This window comes from Trichomycterus rosablanca, chromosome 8 (genome assembly GCF_030014385.1).
Source record: "Trichomycterus rosablanca isolate fTriRos1 chromosome 8, fTriRos1.hap1, whole genome shotgun sequence".
In the NCBI taxonomy this organism is placed as follows: Eukaryota; Metazoa; Chordata; class Actinopteri; order Siluriformes; family Trichomycteridae; genus Trichomycterus; species Trichomycterus rosablanca.
In genome coordinates, this window is record NC_085995.1 from 9,204,896 (window position 1) to 9,221,673 (window position 16,778).

At 39.7% G+C, this 16,778-nt stretch overlaps 1 protein-coding gene across 1 annotated transcript in view; it reads right to left on the reverse strand.

Annotated features, from left to right (window-relative positions):
• Positions 1-16,778, reverse strand: part of atp11c (ATPase phospholipid transporting 11C) — a 121,083-nt gene that overhangs the window by 21,159 nt on the left and 83,146 nt on the right. The window contains exons 7-21 of the mRNA XM_063000475.1: positions 16,459-16,547; positions 14,584-14,634; positions 13,879-13,943; positions 10,070-10,151; positions 9,831-9,981; positions 9,450-9,647; positions 8,071-8,241; positions 7,112-7,299; positions 4,297-4,368; positions 4,095-4,168; positions 2,848-2,951; positions 1,789-1,970; positions 1,323-1,589; positions 962-1,139; positions 280-382 (exon numbers count right to left, since the gene is read on the reverse strand). Coding sequence (XP_062856545.1) covers positions 280-382; positions 962-1,139; positions 1,323-1,589; positions 1,789-1,970; positions 2,848-2,951; positions 4,095-4,168; positions 4,297-4,368; positions 7,112-7,299; positions 8,071-8,241; positions 9,450-9,647; positions 9,831-9,981; positions 10,070-10,151; positions 13,879-13,943; positions 14,584-14,634; positions 16,459-16,547 — 1,975 coding nt within the window. The remainder of the gene's footprint in view (positions 1-279; positions 383-961; positions 1,140-1,322; positions 1,590-1,788; positions 1,971-2,847; positions 2,952-4,094; positions 4,169-4,296; positions 4,369-7,111; positions 7,300-8,070; positions 8,242-9,449; positions 9,648-9,830; positions 9,982-10,069; positions 10,152-13,878; positions 13,944-14,583; positions 14,635-16,458; positions 16,548-16,778) is intronic.

Sequence of the window (16,778 nt, forward strand, 5' to 3'; positions counted from 1 at the left end):
GCCAAGGTACCCGATTTGTATCTAATTTGTTGACAAACTGGGTTTTTTAATATGCTTTGTATATACTAGCCAGAAAATGATGCTGTACTGCCATGGCATTTGCTTTTCCTTATTTATTTTTTACTTTTGCACTGGCACCAGTTGCACCATGGCAACCAAATGCCCACAGGCAATAATGATGCTGCTGGTGATCAGCGATCATCCATTTGGGCAAGAAGAGGCAAACATGACTGTTCCTGTTTACCTTTCTCATTCATATCATCCAGGAGGAGAGCTTACCTATGCCCACATGCGCCTCCAGGATCATACTGACATCATTTGCTCCGTCACCGATGGACAGTGTGATGGGAGAGCCTTTACAATTCTTTACCATTTTTACAATCTACAAGGTACAAAGAAATACACAGATTACTTTCATCACTGACATTTTTTTTCTTTTTCTTTCCTTCATGCTCTATGGGTGTGTCTGAAAACCTGCTGAGCTCTCTATATAGACTGAATTTTACCTCATTCTACACGCTACCGAGATGAAGGCTGTCTGAATTCTTAGATAGCTTAAAATGCTGCCTACTGAGGTGCCTTAATTCTAAGTGATAATCTGACTGAATAACGACGGATCATCCGATCCGGCAATCAAACAGAGTTCTTTTCAAACGTCGGTATATTCTCATATATTTGTATAAAGGTGTACGAGTGTAATTTATTTGCAAATTCATATGGCGATAGCTGGCATGCCTCAGCCCATTGGTTTGAATGGACTTGTGTTAGCTTTATAAGCAAAAACTGCAGTAATGTAATTGCTGTTTAAGTAGTGCATCCAAATAATAATAATAATAAGTTCCATGTCTTATTAAAATCCTCTCTACTTGGCAGCTTTCTAGGTAGGCAGTAGGCAGCAAGGCGGCTCAGTAGATTTTAGACAGACCCCATGAGTGTGCTTTATATGTGTTGTCTGTCAGACCTGAGCTTTTTGTAGTGGTGCCATCCGACAGCAGAGAACAGCTGTGCAGTTCTGGCAGATCTGCAGTAAAAGACTCCTGTAGCGGCTGGAGTTAGCATCCAGAGACGGGTTCATTACTAATGACAACGCGGCTCCGTCTATGATGAAGCCAAACTCCTGGCTCTCATTGGACCATCTCCTGAAATACAAACATGGCAGGATTAATGCATAGCTCACAAACCTGCATTGTTCCCCAATTCCCCATATCCAAGTACACGATCCTCCAGCAAATCACAGATCTCTCATGTCTGGCCACTCAAGCGGTCCTGCCTTGTTCTTAGAACTAGATTCAGAACACTAAACCAGACTCAAGATTACACACCTGGTGGTTCCAGGATTGTCGCGCACTGCATCCTTTACCGCCCTCTTGTGGTACTCCAGCAGCAGATCGTGCAGTCTCTGCTCCCGCTTGCGTCCTTCCTCCTCCAGCGTTTTCACAGTCAGCTCCATCAACTCGGTGCCTCTCCGGAACAGGCGACAGGCGTAGCACGTAGACTTAGCCGTCTCCATCTTGTCTCCAGTGAGAACCCAGACTTTCATCCCTGCTCCCTGCAGGGCCTCCATCGTCTCTGCAGCCTCTTCCTGCAATCTGACATACAATAAGGGATAACTATTTATGTATTTTTTTCCTAGTGAGGGCAGAGTGGTGGCAAAACCGTTTTCTAAACACACTGCAAATATTTACATCAAACTGATTGTAATTGAGGTGGGAATTAAACTTGGTTGATTGCTGGAGCTGTGCGGAACTAACACTGCATACTACAACTAGTGCAGGGTGGCACACTGACCTGTCCTCCACTGCAGTGGCTCCAATCAGACTCATACCCGTCTCCACCTGATTATACACAGCCGTGAGTTTCTCCTCACGGTCCTGCAGTGCCAGCCTGGCATCTCTCAGTTCAGCATCCGCCACCGCGTACTCCTCCTCACTCATCTGCTTATAGGCTACACACAGTGTCCTGTACCCCTCCTATTCTCACACACACACACACATCCAGAGCTGGTTTTTAGTTTGTATAAGGTCATGACATGATGACATTGGCATTGTATTATTGTAGCATTGTATTACACTTGATGCTAAGACATGGTGTCTACAGTGGTACTAATGTAAAAATTTGGGTGACTTGGGTGTCGGCCTAATACACTTGCTCAACACCACAGAGAGCTTGAACTCTCAAGTTCTAATTTCAGCTGTGACGCCGACCTGTCTGGGTGTCCACAATTGGCCGTGTCTGTGGGAGGAAAACTGCTGGCTGGTGAAAAAGAAGCAGCCAGTAACTTTCCACATGACGGGTGATATTCTGCGGTGCTCCTCAAGTAGCGCAGAAAAAAAAATTTATATTAAAGAATTACTGCAAGTTTTAGTAATTACTGCAATAATATATAAAATGAATATTAGAATATGAATATGAATATGAAGTATTCAGGTATAACGTCTCAAAATTGCTGTACTGGGCTGCATACAGAGCAAAGAAGCACCAGCAAGTCAGCTGAGGGGCTGAGTCTCAATCCACAATCTGTTTGTTAATACAGTGCACTAAAAAGTACACTCTTTCTACTCCCTCTAGTTTCAGGCACAACAGTTGCAAATAAAAAAGCAAATAAAGTAAATTCTATAAAAAGAATAGACATGTTATTATTGGTGACAACAGCATGGGGAAGGACTGTTTCTATTCCAGCATACAGTTTGACTAGTCTGGTTTGGAGGAATGGCATCAGCCTGGAGGGGCAACTTCTTAAAGCTTATGGTTTTGAAATGGAATGTCCAATCAGCTCAAGCTCAGGTGTCCACAGACATTTGGCCATATAATGTAGAAATCTATAAAAAATACCAAAACTTTTTTTACCGTAGCATTACGCTCGACGTGCTTACGGATTTTATCAACCTCCTCCGATTGAACTCTGGGAAAGATGGAAGAATCTGCACCTTTACAGAAAAGCAGCGTCTCACCTGAACACACACAAACACAGAACAGAGTCATACACTCACTAAACATGTTATTACCCATCTGGTACATAAATTCATTTAATATAGGCTATATCTATCATACAAATGATTTCTGTGTGTACACAATTACTGACTCTGGTCTATATGTTCATACCCCATTTATCAATCGACGGTGTCAATGTCCATCTGCATAGTAACAGTGTTCAGTGACTGCAGATGCTACACACCCAGACAATATTAAATTCAGCATTTGTTTACCAATTGTTTTGTGTAACATGTACACTGACATGGTCATGGTCTATTTGACTGTAATATAATACATAATCATATACATTATAGTCATTCCTCTATCACAATTCACATGTGAAAGGCTGACTGAGCACACTGTTGATACCACTGCTGCAGTATAGCTTACACCAGGTTTTTCAAACCCTGGGTCGTAACCCTTGGGTGGACCGTGAGCCAAATAATTAGATTTCTTTCTATTTTTTGCAGAGAAAATTAATAAAAATTACATTAAATTTGTTTAACAGGCACACAAACACAAAACACCTCTTGTGGAGGCTTTACTTTACATCTTGTAAACCACAGTGGGCCCAGATTGGCACAATTTTTATTAATTAAGTATTTTTCGTTTTGTGTTTTGTTTTGATGCATTGTTTGTGGTGCCTGGGTCACGGTAAAAATCAGAGACAAAATGTGGGTCGCTTAAAAAAAAGTGTGAAAAACCCAAACCCTGGCTTACACCAAACTTCAGGACACGTTACAATTAAAGATATTTGTTTTTTATTTATGTAGGGCATGAGGTGTGCAAGTACATCTACCTTGTTCCAATTCAATTATGGATTTCCCAAGCCAATACCAAATATTGAGGGTATGCTTTTCATTACTCTATAGACGACAGAGGTAGTAGTGACATCACACATTTATTACCTTCCACGCTTTTTTAACAAATGTTTTAACATTTTTCTCCCCACCAAGTCATGTCCAATTACCCGAGTGTGAGATTAATCTAAATAACCCTTGTTTATTTTTTAATTCATTTGTTTATTTAATTTTTTTATTGTAGAGGAGTATATGTACAGTTCATAGTAACTAATTTAAAGCCTAAACATTAAACACATCATTCAGCACACATAAACTCACCGGACTTGTTTCTGACAATGACACTCATTCTCCTTCGCACAGGGTCAAAGTTCAGCACATGAAGCAACTCGTACCTGTACATGGTAATAAAAGGTCACAGTTAGTACCCTTACATGTCCTTCATTTCCTTCCTTTCTAAAATCAGAACATAAATGTGTGCAACATACCATTATACTGTTAATAGAAATAAAACTGTACTTACATTTCAACATCATTTTGCCTGTTTTTTATCTTCATGGTCTTACTGTCCAAACCCAAAAAAGTGAATCCATATCTAAAAGGAAATGAGAAAGAATGAGAATTAAACACTACTATCTGAGAAAAAAAGTACTGCTTTTTAGAACGTTTTAAACAGGTTAAGTTCAAGTATTTAACCAGTAATACCAATAATGGCCTGTAGATGGCACACTATAGTCATATATAAAAATTCTATACATACAGTGGCGTTAAAAAAAATAGCAGTGATTTTTAAAAAGGGAATAAAGCGCAAAATCATTATAATAACTTTTATTTCCATAAATGCAAATGCACTGAAAATACTACACTTTCAATGCTAAATCAAAACATTAACAAAATTTTGCCAGTTTGTGTTAATCCTTTACAGAAAATTAAGAAAAATGAATATTAGGCTGTTCAAAAAAATAGCAGTTCCAGCATTTTTCTTTAAAAACTCAAAAAATGTATCTATAACATGAAAAAATGTTTGAGGTTTCACTTTACTTTAAATGACTGAACTAATATTTAGTGGCATAACAATTGTTTCCGAGATCTGTGTTGCATGGTGTCGACCAACTTCTGGCACGTCTGACCAGGTATTCCAGTCCAGGATGATTAGACTACATTCCACAGTTCTTCTGCAATTTTGGGTTTTGCCTCAAAAAAATGTGTTTCAGATATCAGCCCACAAGTTCTCTATGGGATTGAAGTCAGAAGATTGGGCTGGCCACTCTATTACCTGAATCATGTTTGTCTGTAATCAAGATGTTTTGGGTCATTGTCATGTTGAAACACCCATTTTAAGGACATTTCTTCTTCGACATAGGGCAACATGATCTCCTCAAGTATTCTGATATATTTAAACTGATCCATGATCCCTGGTATGTGATAAATAGGCGTAACACCATGGTATGAAAAACATCCCCATATCATTTTGTACTACCATGCTTTACTGACTTCACAGTGTACTTTGGCTTGAATTCAGTGCTCCGGGGTCGTCTGACATACTGTCTATGGCCACTAGACCAAAAAAAGAACAATTTTGCTTTCACCAGTCCACAAAATGTTGAGCCATTTCTCTTTGGACTAGTCAATGTGTTCCTTGGCAAATTTGAACCCATTCAGGACACGTGTTTTTCTTAACAACGGGACTTTGCAAGGAGTTCTTGCTGGTAAATTGGCTTCATTTAATCATCTCCTGTACTCACTGGTAACTTCAGATGTTCCTAATTCTTTCTGAGGTGATAACTGGCTGAACCTTTGCCATTCTGGCTATTCTTCGATCCGTTCGAACAGTAGTTCCACGCTTCCTTCTGTGTCTTTCAGGTGTTGGTTGTCACTTCAAGGCATTTGAGATCATTTTAGCTGAGCAGCCAATAATTTGCTCTGTATGTTTTTTCCCTCTACAATCAACTTTTTAATCAAAGTACACTGTTCATCAGAACAATGTCTGGAACAACCCATTTTACCCAGTATTTCAGAAGGAAACGCGCTATGACCAACCTGTGCAACATTTGCCCCCCACCTACATTAAATAAGGGCCAAAATTGACACCAGTTCTTCTGCAGAATGAATGACTTCACCAATTGAACTCCTCACTGCTATTATTTTGAACAACCACTTTTCAATCAATGCTTCGATTACTCAGAATGAGTGGCATGCAATGTCCTAATTGTTGGGTTTGTTTTGTTTTCATTACTCTACTACACTTTCAAGTAAATTTTTGCTATGTAGAAATATCACTTCTACTAAAAACAGTGATTTATCAAGTTAATGGTGTTGGACTGCTATTTTTTTGAACACCACTGTACATTTACACATTTTTACAATGATATATGTGCAACTTTCTGTCTAGGATAGACAGAAAGTTGATTAAGATACAAACAGAGTTGATATATGCCTCTGTAAAATCCGTTTAATTGAGTCAATTAAACGAATTTTACAGAGGCATATATCAACTCTGTTTGTATCTTAATGAAATTTTATTCACAATAGTGAAGTGCACCAGAATGTTAGTGTATTGTATTCTATAAAGTGTGCATAAAGTGATGCTTATGAGACACAATTTGAGACATTCCAAGGGTTTAATTAAAAAGGAAAAACCTAAAGATCAACATCATGATAATGCACCTCATGCTCACACTGTAACAATTTTAAAAAATACTACAGGCTCATTTTTTATACTCAAAAGCAGCCAGATACAAAATATTTCCAATCGAAATGCAATTGTCTTCTACATTAACTGTTTGAATGTATAAATTTTTTGCAATTTCGTTTCTCATTTCCCCACTTTTCCTCCTAGTTAGGTGATTTCCAAACACTATAAATTCCTATAAAAAAAAACTATACGTTTCTGTCGCTTTCACCATCCCCACACTGGCCAAGGAGATCAGCCGCTTTTTCCTCCCACACGTGTGAAGACGCTGCCTGCTTCTTTACACCAGCCAGCGGTGGATTTTTACAGAAAGCTGCACTGCATATGCACGCATATGCACTGTACCCGGCGTGTTCCTCCCCTACTTGTGCAGGCACACTGACTAGACTTCAGGACTATAAATAAATAAATATTACTGCAGCAGCAATAAATAAAAACACTATCTGACCTTCCCTCAATCACAGCCAATTGTGTCTGTCAATGGCCCAGCAGGCCGTTAGAACTGCTGAGTCTCAAACTAAGGAGCACAAATGATGAGCGCAATGGTGAGCCAACATATGTGACTGCTACTAAATCTAAAATCGGGAACCAAAATTTTCTAGTCATCACATTACTAAGCATAATGATCAAGCTAAGATCTGCTTACTTCATTGCTCCTTTAACCAGAGCAATCTCATCTGGGGAGGAGGCAATGAAGCCTCTCTCCTCGTCCTGCTGAGAGAGCACTCCATCCAGTCCATCCACCTGATCACCGTCAATATCATCTGGCCCCGCCTCTTTCACCTGTACTGTATGGCACAGGCAAAGAGCCCGCAGGAAAAGCTCCTCCTTTTCCTGTCAGAGATGAAAAAAGAATGGACAGTTGAGACACATTAGATAGGTTGTTTATTAGTTTATTATCAATTAAATCTATTGCAATGGGGTTTTAAACATAGTGCTAGTATTTTCTCTCTCGTAGCTATTCTATGTCTTTTTACCAGCCAGCAGCAGACTCTCACAGAGAGAACACATACAGAGTCACACTATGCTCTTTGTCAGGGGTATCCAAACCTTATTTGTTGAGGGCCAGGTATAAAATAAAATATACAATGATGGTCCACAGTGTAATAAAATAATAAAAAATAGGCCTACTTGATTACTATCAATCTTACATCCTTTTTATTTGAGTGACTAATAATGTATCTTTGACAGTCTCGTGTACACTAAGTCGGCAAGTCTATCCAGAAGAAAGGGAACATTAATGTAGGTGTAACAATGTTATTTTTATAGAGTTATGGGGAAAGGAGATGGAGAATGTTTTGAGATAGCAACAGCCAGTGTTTAAACATTTTTTTAACCAGCAGGCCAACTTCTTAAATACCTCCCTGGCCTTTACAAAAAAGGTAATGCCCAAAGTTTGAAGAGCACCCCTGCTCCATGTGAACCTTCACCACTCAGACTGGCGTCCCAACCAGACAGCAGAGGTCAAAGTTCATTTTTAGACATTAGGATTTATTTTGTTAAAGTTCAATCCGCATCTTGAATCTAACGCTGTGTAAAAAGTAACACATTACACATGGTGTTAACTAAGCACAACAGCTAAGAAAACTATATTGAATGACTTACTCGTCCAGCTTTCTCCTGCAGTTTGTTCACTGGCCCATCGGTCACACAGAAGCCATCCAGCTCGCTCCTGGTGTCCGTATATTTATACTGGAAGCCATCTATACAGCACTCGATGAACTCCATGTTATTCTGCGTCAGCGTGCCTGTCTTGTCCGTGAAAACATACTCAACCTGAAGAAGAGAAAGTGTTTTCTTTATTTTATATGTTATTTTTAGTGTGTCAAAAACTTCCCCATCATTTTACATTTGCCTAAAACATATGAAGTTCCACGAGACCTTAAAACGCATTAACAGGTTTCCCATACATCCTTATGGGAAAATACCCTGAAACTCAATGTCTTTTAAACTCAACGCCACTCCCAGAACCAACTGACGTGGAGTTTCAAGATATCACTGTACTAATAAAGCAAGCTGAATTTTTTTTTTAAATAGGCCCATGCAGGTTTTCTGACTTGGACATTTTTGTACATACACTGATCAGCCATAACATTAAAACCACCTCCTTGTTTCTACACTCACTGTCCATTTTATCAGCCCCACTTACCATATAGAAGCACTTTGTAGTTCTACAATTACTGACTGTAGTCTTCTCTGCATGCTTTGTTAGACACCTTTCATGCTGTTCTTCATGGTCAAGACCACTACAGAGCAGGTATTATTTAGGTGGTGGATCATTCTCAGCACTGCAGTGACAATGACACGGTGGTGGTGTGTTAGTGTGTGTTGTGCTGGTATGAGTGGATCACACACAGCAGCGCTGCTGGAGTTTTTAAATACCGAGTCCACTTACTGTCCACTCTATTAGACACTCCTTCCTAGTTGGTCTACCTTGTAGATGTGAAGTCAGTGACGATCGCTCATCTATTGCTGCTGTTTGAGTTGGCCATCTTCTAGACCTTCATCAGTGGTCACAGGACGCTGCCCACAGGGCGCTGTTGGCTGGATGACTTTGGTTGGTGGAGTATTCTCAGTCCAGCAGTGACAGTGAGGTGTTTAAAAACTCCATCAGCATTGCTGTGTCTTATCCACTCATACCAGCACAACACACACTAACACACCACCACCATGTCAGTGTCACTGCAGTGCTGAGAATGATCCACCACCCAAATAACACCTGCTCTGTGGTGGTCCTGAGGTGGTTTTAATGTTATGGCTGATCGGAGTATATGGAATATGCAATTCAAACAACCTAAGAAAATCTCTAAACTGGAAGTGTTCTGCAAAGTACGTAGGTCAAGAGATCACTTGGGGGAGGACATAGCCTCCAGGTTAATAATAAACAACTGTCATGTAATAATAAACTCTCATATAATAAACAACTACTGTTAAAAGATGTCAGTTTTTGGTATGACTTTGTATGCGCTATTTCAACTCCTCACCTGACCAAGTTCCTCATTGAGGTCAGAGGTGTTGACCAGCGCCCCTTCCTGAATCTCTGGGTCAAAGAAATCCTTATCCCAGGTAATAAAGAACGAACCCAAAAACTTCTGCATTTCCACAGTGACGTACATGGACACAGGGATGATGAAGTTGAAGAGCACCATAAAGGACAGGAAGTCTGTAAACATCTTTAGATACTACAAAAAAACAAACAATAAGAATATTTATTAGAAGTAAATAAATCCAATTGTATTGAAAAATTAGAAACAAGTGATGTGTCCTTATAAATGTTGCCATGTACAGAACATAAATAGAATAGACATTAAAGTGTGCGAAATTTGCTCTTATTTTGCCCCAGGTTAGTTCTTATGGCTACGCACCATATTGGTTTCCTTCTCCTTCTGGGTTTTTTGGTTATACCAGGGCTCGTCCTGGCCGTCTTGACTCTGCCAGATATATTTCAGGGTGGTGCACACCACCGCTTTGCTGATCAGGATAAACAGATAAACCAGTAGGAAGGCATTGATGGATCTGTCGAAAAGAAATGAAAACGAACGTCAAAACAGCTGAGACTTCGCTGTCTGTTTATCCATGCTGATTTAGAATTTATCAAGCTTACTTCTCCACCGCTGAGCGTTTCTGTGATTTGCCCTGGTAGTTAAGAGCCATCTTTGTCTCCATGCCTGTGTACACCGCGACACCTGTGGATAAGCAGCATAAAGTAAAGTTTAGCCTAATAATAAGCAGGTTTACAGCAATACAACTTTAAATTGTCCTGTATAATACCCAACCAATATAGATCATATCAATTATTAAAAGCAAAACTGGACACACTAGGCATTATGAACACCCTCAAAAAATGTGCACAGCAATGCCTATTCTGTACGATACCACCTCTCAATGTAGAGAAGTTACAAGACATGCTAGTATGTGCTGGGACCAGATACCACAGGAGAACTTTGGTATCTTGTGGAGCCTATTACTCGGCGGGTCAGAGCTAATTTGAAAGCATATATAGCAGGTGGTCCTAATCTTTTGGTTTGTATGCTTTTATGCAATCTGCACTTACACTGCACCTAACAATTGAAGTTCAGTATACTAAGGCTGTAGTTAATCAAAAAAAGTGCCTAAATCAACTGGTATTTGTTACTAGGTGGTGTAAAATAGTGAGAACTAACACCCCAAAAAACACCCCATTCATCTAGAGTACATGGTACCTGGTTTTATTTTAATGACAAGCTTGATGAACACAAAAAAGTATTTGTCATATGAAAAGAGTGGAACTTCCTCTTTTGTGGTCGACTGTGGTTCCTGTTTTGAGAGCCTGTGTGTGGCTGTTTGATAAATGCTGCCAGATGTGTGACTTAACCTTGGCTTTCAAAAGCAGTCGAATGAACCCCATTTTCCCAGCGTCTTTTTGGTTGAGTTCGTAGCCACTGATGCACCGCTGCTTTCACATCATCATCATATGAACATCTTCTTCCCCTTAAAGCTTCTTTGAGTGTCCAAAAAGGTGGAAATCAGATGGAGCTAAATCCGGACTATAAGCTCTCTTTCATTCTCTCAGACACAATAAATTACTACTCCTCCCACCTTCACCGATTCCTATTTTATATATATATATATATACAGTACAGGCCAAAAGTTTGGACACACCTTCTCATTCCTGTGGTTTCTCTTAATTTTTTTAAATTTTCTACATTGTAGATTAATACTAAAGACATCCAAACTATGAAGGAACACATATGGAATTATGTAGTAAACAAAAAAGTGTTAAACAAACCAGAATATGTTTTATATTTTAGATTCTTCAAAGTAGCCATCTTTTGCTTTAATGACAGATTTGCACACTCTTTGAAATTTTCTCAACCAGCTTTATTAGGTTTCCACTTGGAATGGTTTTCAATGAATGTTTGTGCCTTGTCTAGAGTGAATTTTTGGAATTTGTTGCTTTTTTAATGTGTTTGAGACCATCAGTTGGGTTGTGCAGAGGTAGAGTTGGTAAAATATAAAACATATTCTGGTTTGTTTAACACTTTTTGGTTCACTACATAATTCTTCATAGTTTGGATGTCTTCAGTATTAATCTACAATGTAGAAAATAAAAATAATCAAGAAAAAACATTGAAGAGAAGGTGTGTCCAAACTTTTGGCTGGTGTGTCCAAACTTTTGGCCTGTACTGTATATATATACAGTGTATCACAAAAGTGAGTACACCCCTCACATTTCTGCAGATATTTAAGTATATCTTTTCATGGGACAACACTGACAAAATGACACTTTGACACAATGAAAAGTAGTCTGTGTGCAGCTTATATAACAGTGTAAATTTTTTCTTCCCTCAAAATAACTCAATATACAGCCATTAATGTCTAAACCACCGGCAACAAAAGTGAGTACACCCCTTAGTGAAAGTTCCTGAAGTGTCAATATTTTGTGTGGCCACCATTATTTCCCAGAACTGCCTTAACTCTCCTGGGCATGGAGTTTACCAGAGCTTCACAGGTTGCCACTGGAATGCTTTTCCACTCCTCCATGACAACATCACGGAGCTGGTGGATATTCGAGACTTTGCGCTCCTCCACCTTCCGCTTGAGGATGCCCCAAAGATGTTCTATTGGGTTTAGGTCTGGAGACATGCTTGGCCAGTCCATCACCTTTACCCTCAGCCTCTTCAATAAAGCAGTGGTTGTCTTAGAGGTGTGTTTGGGGTCATTATCATGCTGGAACACTGCCCTGCGACCCAGTTTCCGGAGGGAGGGGATCATGCTCTGCTTCAGTATTTCATAGTACATATTGGAGTTCATGTGTCCCTCAATGAAATGTAACTCCCCAACACCTGCTGCACTCATGCAGCCCCAGACCATGGCATTCCCACCACCATGCTTGACTGTAGGCATGACACACTTATCTTTGTACTCCTCACCTGATTGCCGCCACACATGCTTGAGACCATCTGAACCAAACAAATTAATCTTGGTCTCATCAGACCATAGGACATGGTTCCAGTAATCCATGTCCTTTGTTGACATGTCTTCAGCAAACTGTTTGCGGGCTTTCTTGTGTAGAGACTTCAGAAGAGTCTTCCTTCTGGGGTGACAGCCATGCAGACCAATTTGATGTAGTGTGCGGCGTATGGTCTGAGCACTGACAGGCTGACCCCCCACCTTTTCAATCTCTGCAGCAATGCTGACAGCACTCCTGCGCCTATCTTTCAAAGACAGCAGTTGGATGTGACGCTGAGCACGTGCACTCAGCTTCTTCGGACGACCAACGCGAGGTCTGTTCTGAGTGGACCCTGCTCTTTTAAAACGCTGGATGATCTTGGCCACTGTGCTGCAGCTCAGTTTCAGGGTGTTGGCAATCTTCTTGTAGCCTTGGCCATCTTCATGTAGCGCAACAATTCGTCTTTTAAGATCCTCAGAGAGTTCTTTGCCATGAGGTGCCATGTTGGAACTTTCAGTGACCAGTATGAGAGTGTGAGAGCTGTACTACTAAATTGAACACAACTGCTCCCTATGCACACCTGAGACCTAGTAACACTAACAAATCACATGACATTTTGGAGGGAAAATGACAAGCAGTGCTCAATTTGGACATTTAGGGGTGTAGTCTCTTAGGGGTGTACTCACTTTTGTTGCCGGTGGTTTAGACATAAATGGCTGTATATTGAGTTATTTTGAGGGAAGAATAAATTTACACTGTTATATAAGCTGCACACAGACTACTTTTCATTGTGTCAAAGTGTCATTTTGTCAGTGTTGTCCCATGAAAAGATATACTTAAATATCTGCAGAAATGTGAGGGGTGTACTCACTTTTGTGATACACTGTATATACACACACACACATATATATACACACACTCACTGAAGTGCCAGAAAAACTGGTACAATAGGGGACTGTAGCAGCTGGTGGTGGCTCCACAATGGAGCCACAATGGCACAGGGTTTACTTTGCTGAAATTTCATGAAACCCCTGGTACATCTAGAAACGTCTCTGACAGGTGAACACTATGTGTGCCTCCCTCCCGTTGGTGTCCTGCATTCATTTTGATGGGCATCTTTCAACAGGAAGTTGCTCCACCACACACGTCTAGAGACACCAAATTATGGTTAAAGGAACACTCATCTGGGGCTGGGGTTTTGCTATTCCCACCTAAGTCACCAGATCTCTAGATGTTAATGAACACATCTGGGATGCCATGCAAAACTCCACTGGAATTTATTTTAAACATCGTACTTTATACAAAACGGCAACTTCTTTATATATATATACACACACAAAATCATTTAAAATTTTTTGGCATGAATTGGGACATCAATTGCCAGCCAGGTCTTCTGTCCCAACATCACATTATCCCAGACCTGCTCCATTTAAAGCCAAGGTTGTTCTGACCCAGAAGATTAAAACGCTGTCTAGACTTACCATAAATCTGCTTGGTGTTCTTTAAGGTTGCACCTTTCAGTAGCAGGTTCTCTGGGCCCAAAGATCTAAATCACATAACAGAATCAGGAATGAGCGCTGAAAGGAACAGACAGCCTGCAGTAGATACAGCTAAGTGAATAAAGAATATCGGATATAGCTAAGTACATTTTACAGCATTTAGCAGACTCACTTATACAGAGTGACTCAGATAGTTAATGGTTCTCACTCTAGTAAGTAGACAGAACTAAGAACAGCCCGATTCAACTAAAACCATTCAGAAGAATATAGAGGTAGAAAGGTATAGAATTTTTTTGGTTGTTTGGTTTCCAATAACAAACGATTTGTAAATGCTAGACTAGTTTCCATTTAAGTACTTAAAAGAGGTGGGTTTTAGTCATCTTTGGACAACAGCAAGAGAGTGTAATCCATGTGGGTAAACACAAACGTGCGAGTCAACTTTTTAGCATTATTTAGAGTGGTGGTTCCCAAAATTTTTCTGCAATGCCCCCCTCGTATAGATAAGAATATACCCCCACTCTGACACACACGTACACGTCTTTTGCTTTCAAACTCTACTGGAATTTACTGGAATTTTGTAAACCCTACAAACAGCAAATTGTTATTGAATAAAACAAGTATCTTTAAAGTGAAATTATTACAAACTGCATGTTTTAAATTACTGTGTAAACCTTACTTAAACCTCACCTTACTGCTTGTTCCTGCGCCGGCCTATAAATATACATCCGGCCAACAAACCTACACACACACACACACACACACAAACACAGAGTTAAGCAAACAAACAAATATACCAGCAAACAACATGAGCAAGTATGTGATCACTTTTCCAAATGTCACTGACAAAAGGGCAATTTAGTGTCTCCAATTAACCTGACTGCATGTTTTTGGACTGTGGGAGGAAACCAGAACTCCCAGAGGAAACCCACGCAGACACAGGGAGAACATGCAAACTCCACACAGTTAGGACCTTGGGGATCAAACCCAGGACCTTCTTGCTGTGAGGCGACAGTGCTACCCACCGAGCCACAATTGTAATCAATTATTATGTGACAAGTGACAAATCCATATAAATGTAAGTGTGTTGTCAGATCCCATTAATTACTAATGCAATAACGTGTCCTATGATATATTCTACGTTCCTCTGCCTTTTTATCATGTGAATGAACCTTATATGGCACTAAAAACGATCTGAAAACGGACATGCGCACATCTGGTGCTTTGGCTACTTTAGGATTTTGTGTCGTCGTGAAGGTTGAACAGCTGTAGTGAGCAAAGTTGGACAACAGGGGGTGCAAGAGAGTCACACATCAAAGTGATGGGAGCAACGGGGAGGTATGCAACTGTTCAGAACAACAGGTTCACAGTACAGCCTGCTGCTAAATTAAAGATATACAGTAATATGCTACTATAATAATATAGTATTGCAATAGATAAATAGAATATATTGTATTTTTTTTACTGTTATGCCAATTTTTTATTGATAAAGTAAAGTTTTTAGGCTCCAGACCAACGTTACTCTGTTTTTTGTGCTACCACACAGAATTTGATAGTTTTGTATATTAGTAGTATGTGGTGTCTTGTTGTTTGTTGTGCTTTTACTGTATACTAATCAATATTGTTAGTGACTTACAATTATCAATGAATACAATTCAAGCAATTGAGGGTTAAGTGTCTTGCTCGGGCCCAACAGTGGCAACTTGGCGATGGTGGGGCTTTAACAGGCAACCTTATGATTACTAGTCAGTACCTTAACCGCTGAACTATCACTGTCCTTATTGTATTGTATATACAGTTATGTTCTTTGTTCATTGTTAATTTTCAATTTATTTCAATTTATTTAACATCATGTTTTACACTATTTGGTTACATTCATGACAAACGGTAGTTACTCATTACACAAGTTTAATGTCAAACACAGTCATGGACAATTTTGTATCTCCAATTCACCTCACTAGCATGTCTTTGGACTGTGGGAGGAAACCAGAGCTCCCGGAGGAAACCTACGTAGACACGGGGAGAACATGCAAACTCCACACAGAAAGGATTCAGACCAAACTTTTTACTGCAAGGCGACAGTGTTACCCACTGAGCCACCGCTAATTTGAAATAATAAAAAAAAAATTAAAAAAAGTACAGCCTGCTGCTGTGGGTGTAACCAACCTGTAGTTAATATAAAAACCAATTACAGTCATCAGGACCTATACTGACGGATGGATGGCTGGACGGACGGACAGACAGACAGACAGATAGATAGCTAGTTGGTAGGTAGGTAGGTAGGTAGGTAGGTAGGTAGGTAGGTAGGTAGGTAGATCACTTTATTAATCCCATAGTAAAAGTCAGTTATTACAGCAGATACATTAAAGCAATAAGAATTAAAGTACACAAGTATTAGGTACAAAATATTAAAGGGTTATCAAGTGTTTCTCAGTTCGGTTGTGGTTAACCTTTCAAAATAGAGCACTTGAGACTTGAGCTATGGGTTGTGTGTGTGTGTGTGTGTGTGTGTGTGTGTGTGTGTGTGTGTGTGTGTGTGTGTTGGAAGACAAGTTGAGCGCATACTTGTAGAGGTCAGGCTGGGGCTGCTCACACTCGATGGTAGCGTTGAGGGAATGCAGATCCTTCTCCGTTTCAGGGACTGTGTAATGTGTCTGACAGACAGAGAGACAGAAAGAAAGAGACACAATAGATCAAGCTATGTTTAGAACAATTAACACGCACTACAAATATTGTAATTAATACCTAAATCATAAGCACAATAGCGACCTCGGAATATTTTATTAATTTAAATTAGAGATGTTATTGAATAAACAATAAACCAATGACCGATGAACATATCATTGTTTGATCAATGCTGGTGGTTAAAACGGTCATTTAAATTT